This window comes from Tiliqua scincoides, chromosome 15, assembly GCF_035046505.1.
Source record: "Tiliqua scincoides isolate rTilSci1 chromosome 15, rTilSci1.hap2, whole genome shotgun sequence".
NCBI lineage: Eukaryota > Metazoa > Chordata > Lepidosauria > Squamata > Scincidae > Tiliqua > Tiliqua scincoides.
In genome coordinates this window covers 709,322-717,500 of record NC_089835.1, presented here as the reverse complement: position 1 = coordinate 717,500, position 8,179 = coordinate 709,322, and the positions used below count along the sequence as shown (strand labels likewise).

Genomic DNA, 8,179 nt, shown 5'->3' with positions numbered 1-8,179 from the left:
TCCCCCAAACTCCCATACCTGCAGACCATTTGCGGCACACCAGCGTGCCACAGCACAGTGGTTGAAAATGGCTGATCTAGGGAGCTGCTGTTTCCCCGAGTCTGACCTTTCGGCTGCTTGGGTCAGTGCTGTCGAGCACCGACTGGCAGCTGCTGCTCTCTGGGGTTAGAAGGAAGGGTCTTTCCCGGGTTTGCTTTAACCTGGTTCCATCTGCAAGGACAGCAGGGGCTATATCACCAAGTTATAGCCCTCCCGCCACCCAACAACTGGATGCCATCAGAAGCCTGTAACTGAGTTGGACTCTCGTCTGGAAAACAGTTCCAGTTCCTTCTCTCCACGTTTCGGTTTCCCAGCTGTCTGCCTTAGTCCAGGAACACGAAGTGTCTGGGAAAAATGGGACACTGTTCTCACTGGGCGGAACTGCCATTTCCTGGATGACTTGGCCCCATCAGTTCAGGCTGCAAAAAAACAACAACAACAAATCCCTCCACACTTTTCTGAAAAAGGCCTTCAACGTTTAGGAAAGTGCCAGGGTCACTCCCTGGAACACAGAAAGCTAACAAAGACGGTGCCTCAGGTGACTCTGAGCACATGCAGAGCTCCAACACTGAAGAGCTGCTGGCTAACGCCACATACTCAAAGTGAGCTGAAAGGGCTTAAGACACAGCTTAACAGACAGCTGCAAGGCGGGTTTGGTCATTGGCACCTCTGGAAAAAGGCCCGTGTCCAAAACTCTAAAAGGCACCCTTGGTCAGGGTGAGATGGTACAAGCCAGGATGATACAGCAGTTTGGGAGCTGGACCTAGACCTGGAAGATCCAGGTTCAAATCCCCCCTCAGCCATGCAGCTTCCTGGGTGACCTTGAGCCAGTCACTCTCTCTCTCTCTCTCTCTCTCGCAGCCTCACGTACCTCACAAGGCTGTTGTGAGGACAAAAGGAGAGAAGGAACCTTGAGCTCCTTGGAGTATACTGCTCCAGGGCAGTATAAAAAGGTAGAGGATGATAATACTTTATAGGAAGCAGGAACACAACGGCCCTGCAGCCCCTTTGAGGAAACAAACTGTTCCTCCAGAGCAGGGGTGCCCAAACCCCAGCCTTGGGGCCACATGCGGCCCTCGAGGCCTCTCAATGCGGCCCTCAGGGAGGCCCCAGTCTCCAATGAACCTCTGGCCCTCCGGAGATTTGTTGGAACACACACTGGCCTGACGCAACTGCTCTCAGCGTGAGCGCTACTCTTTGACCTTTCGCATGAGCTGTGGGATGAGGGCTCCCTCCACTGCTCGCTGTTTCACATCTGTGATGCAGTAGCAGCAGCAAAGGAAAGGCCAGCCTTGCTTTGTGCAAGGCCTTTTATAGGCCTTGGGCTATTGCAAGACCTTCATTCATTCATATAAGTTGCATCTCTAATAAATTCATTTATGTAAATTTATTCAAATTTTAAATGTAAATTAATTCTTTTTTTCCCTGGCCCCGGACACAGATGTGGCCCTCCTGCCAAAAACTTTGGACACCCCTGCTCCAGAGCCTTTTATTATAACCCCCTTCTCCACCCAACTAGGGTTCAATGGGGCCTGTGGCAGCTCCCTTCCCTACCTGCCTCCCCACACAGACTGCAAGCTCCTCGGGGGAAGGAGTTCTCTCAGGAGCCAATCCTTGCCAACTTTCCAGTACTGGTGCCACTGCAATGCAGCCCTGAGGTAAGGGAAAAAATGTTTCCATCCCTAGAGGAGGCCTCTGTGACTGCCTCCCCAACACAGGATGCAGGGCATGCCCCATTAGCAGAGCTGCACTGGCACTGGAAAGTTGGATAGGATCGGGCCTGCAGTCACTTTCCAAAACAGCCTACATGTCACCCCACTGCGGTTCAGTTAAAAAGCAACTCAAGGCTCCCTACTAAAGCCAACTCTGACCCCCCGCCTCCTTACTAAGAGGCTGCCACCCCACACCTTTATAAAGATAAACATGCACTATCAGGAGGAGACAAACCTCTCGTGGGAGCTCTACAATTTGGGGGGAGGAAAGGACAGAAAAGGTTGCACTCCCAACTGTCCGTCTCAGGCTGACGGAGCACAGAACGGATCAGCTCAAACATACACAGAGAACCCAAAATTATTATTATTAATCACTATTATTAATTAAAGATAATTACGAGCATCAACATTTGAATTGCGCTATTTCTACTCGCACCGTGCTTCACGTGTATAATTCTGATGGAATTACAACAACCCTTGAAGGAAAGCAAGGCTGTGCCCATATTGCAGATGGGAAAGACGGAGTGGAAGGCGCTTGCGTAAGGCCACCAAGTGGGAATTTGTTGCAGAGGCGAGACTCGGGTTGGAGAAACTGCAGTCAAGTCTCTACCAGCCCAAGTCCTATACAAGTTTACTCGGATGTAAGTCCCATTTGGTTACTCCCAGGTAAGGGTGTTCAGGATTGCAGCCTTAGCTGCTCCTTTGCACTGGTTCTTTACTGTGAGATTTACATAGCTCTGTCTTCATCAAAAGGAGAATATGTGCTTCCTTAGGCACCCCGAACATAAGAACAGCCCCTGACCTGACCCAGCCCTGCTGGATCAGGCCATAGGCCCATCTAGTCCAGCTTCCTGTATCTCACAGCGGCCCACCAAATGCCCCAGGGAGCACACCAGATAACAAGAAACCTCATCCTGGTGCCCTCCCTTGCACCTGGCATTCTGACATAACCCATTTCTAAAATCAGGAGGTTGCGCATACACATCATGGCTTGTACCCCGTAATGGATTTTTCCTCCAGAAACTTGTCCAATCCCCTTTTAAAGGCGTCCAGGCCAGTCGCCATCTTCCTCTTTCATTCCCTCGGAGACATAAGAGCATAAGAAGAGCTCCGCTGGATCAGGCCATAGGCCCATCTAGTCCAGCTTCCTGTATCTCACAGCGGCCCACCAAATGCCCCAAGGAGCACACCAGATAACAAGAGACCTCATCCTGGTGCCCTCCCTTGCATCTGGCATTCTGACATAGCTCATTTCTAGCCCTGGACCCAGTCCAGTGAGGGCACCAAGGGGTGACCAGACTCTTGCATTTCCTTTGCTGCAAACACCTCCCTCCCTCGCCTAGGTGAATACATTGTGACCTCCACTATTAAGCACGCTTGCATCATTTTTCACCCTTCGCATAATGTATTCTGGTTTTTTCTAACCCAGAGAGTGGGAGGTGCAAAACGCTGGCAAGTCTTGGGTCAGCCTTAATCAAATCGAGTTCAGTTCAAACCCTAACCCTCTGGACTCTTGAGATTTCCATAGGCATCATCCACACAATATCTGCACGAACCATAAGAGCCAGAAACTTGTTCTTCCTTCTTTGACCAATCAAACTAACATTCCCACAGAGCCAACTTCTTGCATTGTGCACAAACCTGCAGACAGTCCTGGGAAGAACCAGCACCTGGAATTGGGTGAAGAAACTTGCCAGAAAAGCAGGGATACCCGGCAGACCATTGGGTCTTTGGTCCACCTCTTCACTGCCCACAACTGACCAATAACTCATCACAGACTAGGCTACCAGATTCTGGCTGGGTCAGGTCAGGAACATGTGCAAGTGACCAACTAACTAGACTGCCCCCCCAGATGGTTCCTGCTATGGCAGGGAGAGGCACAGTCTGCTGCTCAGAGCAGACACCCCATTCAAGCCAGCAGATCTTTCAGAGTAATGTCCATTTTTCTACGATGAGATCCTGTCATCCCATTTTTATCTCCAGTTGCCTGGGAGGAAGCTTGACTCTGTCCTAGCCAAGGTACGCCTGTGACCCTGAATATCCCCAAGGCCCAGCAATGGCTGGGCATTCCATGCGAGTGCCAACAAACTAGTTCCAGGAATCTCCAAAGGGAGGGCTCATCTGGGAAACAAAGCCACGCGAGGCCAACCCAGTCCATTTCTACACACACTTCGGAGCCTGGGAGGAGTTGGCTGAAACGGAAATGCAACGGACAGCACTTCCTTGGTAGGCTTGGAAAGTGGAGCGCAAATCATGTTTTCAAGCATTTCCAAGTGCAGTCCAAACTGTCAGCGTGAAACAGTGCGCTGCTTTGGTCTGACACACGCACACCTCTCACTTGCTCCCACTAGCAGGACCAGCCAGACATTCAGGAGCTTAGGAGCTGCAGGGCCCAATTGGAAACTTTATTGGAGGGCCTCAGTTCACAGCCAAGGTCTATAGAATCTCAGGCATATAAATAAATTTTATTTTAGACTTTGTCTCTCAAGCAGAATGTGCACTTAAAAAGTGCATGTTAATTAATGGACCTAATGGATCTAAGCCAGTGTTTCTCAAACACTAGGTGGGTCGTGAGCCAATTGCAGGTGGGGCCCTATTCATGTCAATATTTTAATTTTAATATATTAGACTTGATGCTACCATGACTGCATTTGGTGAAATGTGACAGACCTGTACTTTTAACAGGCTACTATGTATATTCTTTTAACAATGATGGTAAATGGGACTTACACCTGAGTCAGTGTGGGTAGGATTGCAGCCTAGGATTGTCAAAACTGTTCCTGCTTGATGATGTCACTTCTGGTCATGACATCACTTCCAGTGGGTCCTGATAAGATTCTCATTCTAAAAAGTGGGTCCCGGTGCAAAATGTGTGAGAACCACTGATCTAAGTACACTTTAATAAAAAATTACATTCATGCCAGCCTACAAGTAAACAAACAAAATTCCCTTTGAAAAGTAAATACCTACAAAACCACTTGTTTTACTGACCGTAAAACCATTTAGTAAGAAATATTAATTGCATTGTATCTGACAAGACTAGCTTACGCTAGTGTGGGGGGGAGCCCTTAGCTATGGGACACAACTGGCTTAAAGCCTGCCCATGCACAGATTAAACTGCATCCCAGCACATCAGCGTTCATTTGGACCTGGGTACCAGCCAGCACAGGGACAACCTGCACAGATGGACTGCTGACCCATACAAATGAAAGCAGGTGCAGTGTAATGTGTGAACAGCCCTTAGATTCCATTTGCACCCTGTCGTTTTATGTAACAACTGATATGGTACAATTTCTTTTCTGCTTTCCACCCAGACAAAAAAATAAGGATCCTCCCTTGACCCAAAGGGGCTCACAATTAATGGAAACACCAGGGAAACTGACCAGGCAAGCTGACCACTGGAAAAGAAATCCTGGCCACGGCAAAGGGGGGCAGCTGCCCACATACAAGAGGATTCTCACTTTCAGAGGAGTCTCTTGGCCAGTCTGCAGAGGCTCTGTTGACCTCTCCGTGGGATCAATAAATCCAATTTAAAGCACTTCACACTCAACTCACTCCAGAATCTGTTGCCAGGCATTGGATGCTTTGCAGGTGTTGGGGGGGGGAGAGGAAGAGCGCCTGAGTCGGTTACTATTCCGGCAAGAGCCACGGCAAACACAGCCCTGGCACAGAAGGCCTTGGAGCAAGGAGGGTTCCAGTCCAGAGAGGACAGGGTATGGGGCTGATTACGCAAGGCTGCAGGGGAGGGAATCTGCAGGCACCCGGGCAGCCACCTTCACAGATTCTGGAGACAAACATCCGGAGATAGCCATCTCCATCGTGCCCAGCGCTCTGCTGCCTGCCAGCTCTGACAACAAGAATGCGACCGGAGCAGGCTGCTGGGCTTCCTCATCCCACAGGGAAGGGCCCAGGCAGTTCTTCTTTCACTCAGAGATGAGCGCAGGGATGCTGCGGCCGAGTTTGGGGCTGGACTAGATGACCTCCTGGGCACCTTCCAACTCTCACATCCTACACCAGACTCCCGAGAGGCGAGGGCGAGAGGGCTGCAGCTCAGGATCCCCCTCCCCGCTACCTAGAGGAGCCACACGCTAGACGGCCAGGGAAACACTTCGTACATGCTCCAGAGTACTCTCCTTTGGGGCGGCTTTCAGGCACAAGCCCTGGATTCGGGCACGGGGACGGGAGGCAGCTCTGGCACCAAGCCTGGGCACCCAGATGCCAAGTCCAGCGGGGGTGCGGGAAAGAGGCAGAGTCGAAGGGGCAGCAGGGAGAACGTCTGAACTGCCAAACCCGGGTTCTCAAGGGGACCACGGAAGCGAAGGGCCCTGCTCCTCCCTGATCAGCACTCGGGCGCCGCAAAGCGGGAGGGGGGCCGCCTCCCCAGAAAGAGACCCCCCCGTTCCGCTGCACACCCCTCCCCCACCGTGCCAGGGGGCCGCGCCCGGCTCAGCTCCCCCCCCCATCTGGAGCCCCGCCGGCTCCACCCCGCACGAGCTGCGCCCTCCCCAGGGGGCGGGAGACACTCACCCTCCATGCCTGCGGAAGGGAAGGGAGGGAAGGGGGGGTCGCGGGCAGGGCTCCCGCGGGGGGGGCGCGCCTCCAACCGGGACCGGCGGCGGGGCGGCCACAGCCCTCCCGGGGGCGGCCGAGGCTTCCTGCGCTCCTGCCGGGCGGCGCGAAGGGCGATCGGGGCCGCGGGCGCGGCGGGACCTGCGCGGCTACAGTGTATCGGGCCGAGGAAACACCCGCCCCACGTGACCTCCGCCTGCTGGGAAAGCGCCGCCCCGCAGCGCGGCAGGGGGAGGAGCGCGGGCCGCGGGGGCGGAGCTGGCCCGGCCTCGACTTGCAGCCCTCCGTCCGCGCAATGGGTCCACCCGGGCGGGCGGGCGGAGGGCCTCTCGCGTGCAGGCTGCGCCCCACTGCCCCTTCCGCGGCGCTCCCGGAGCCCGGTCCGAGCCGCGCTTTCCTGGGAGTAGGCGCCATTGACTCTAGTGGAACTCCCTTCTGAGTAGACACGCACAGGGTCGGGCTGCTGGTCTGCACGCACGTCCCAAGTGGGAGGGGAACTGGGTTCTCCACCAGGTGGCCGCTGCCCTGCCCAGTCCTGTCCACCCTTTCTTGGGAGTAAGCCCCATTGACTCTAATGGGACTTACTTCTGAGGAGACGTGCCTCGAAAGCCCTCTCCAACTCGGTGCAGCCCCCTACCTGCAGGAGGCCTCTGGGACTGCCTGCCCAACACAGGATGCAGCGCACGCCCCATGGGCATGGAAAACTGGGCAGGACTGGCCCTAGAGAGCAGCCTCTCCCCCAGGAGTCTGCGACCTTTGCAGTGCAGGAGCCAAAGCAGAACCTCTTTTCTGTCACTTAGGGCATGGTCCTAACCAGGTCTACTCAGAAATAAGTCCTATTTTGTTCAGTGGGGCTTACTCTCAGGAAAGTGTGGGTAGGATTGCAGCCTGACTTACGTAACTAGTCTCAAAATGAAGGAATCAGATTTCCTGGGATCTCATTTGTGATCTGCAGGGTGCAATTTTGCAAATGCCGGCCTTGCCACCCCCACCGCCAACACAGCGCCACCGTCCCAGGCAGACACGTCAGCAGCTGGATGATATTTGGCGACCCAGGCGCTAACTTTGGTGTTAAGCGGAAAATAAATAACATGTCTGGACAGGACATCTGCTCTTGGTTGGATTTTAATTTGGGGGGGCCATATAAGCTGCGGCCCCAGGCCTTGACCTTCTGCCTTCCTTGCTCTGGCTGCCTCATCAGTGTGCAGGGCTGAAAGCCTCCCTCTCAAAGAAGACCCTCAATCACAGCCTTAGAGCCCAATCCTACCCAATTTTCCAGTGCCCGTGCAGCCCTGCCAATGGGGCATGCACTGCATCCTATGATGGGAGGCAATCACAGAGGCCTTTTAAAGGAATGGCAACAATTTTTGCCTTACCTTTGGGCTGCATTGCAGCTGGAAAACTGGATAGGATTGAGCCCTTAGCTACCTACATAAGAACAGCCCTGCTGGATTAGGCCATAGGCCCATCTAGTCCAGCTTCCTGTATCTCACAGCGGCCCACCAAATTCCCAGGGAGCACACCAGATATCAAGAGACCTCATTCTGGTGCCCTCCCTTGCATCTGACATGGCCCACTTCTAAAATCAGGAGATTGCACATACACATCATGGCTTAATGGATTTTTCCTCCAGAAACTTGTCCAATCCCCTTTTAAAGGCATCCAGGCCAGATGCCGTCACCACATCCTGCAGCAAAGAGTTCCACAGATCGACCACATGCTGAGTAAAGAAATATTTTCTTTTGTCTGTCCGAACATCTCTCTATCCACTCTGTCCATCCCCTGCATAATTTTGTATGTCTCAATCATGTCCCCCCTCAGGTGCCTCTTTTCTAGGCTGAAGAGGCCCAAACGCCATA

General features: G+C 53.3%; 1 protein-coding gene across 2 annotated transcripts in view; it reads right to left on the bottom strand.

Moving 5' to 3' along the window:
* The window catches only part of RELA (RELA proto-oncogene, NF-kB subunit), a 34,933-nt gene extending 28,460 nt beyond the window's left edge, over positions 1 to 6,473 (bottom strand). The window contains exon 1 of one of the 2 annotated variants that reach the window (XM_066610254.1): positions 6,279 to 6,473. In XM_066610254.1, coding sequence (XP_066466351.1) covers positions 6,279 to 6,285 — 7 coding nt within the window. In that variant the 5' untranslated portion in view covers positions 6,286 to 6,473. The remainder of the gene's footprint in view (positions 1 to 6,278) is intronic. The other variant, XM_066610253.1, reaches the window with a different exon arrangement.
* Positions 6,474 to 8,179: the final 1,706 nt, after the last annotated feature.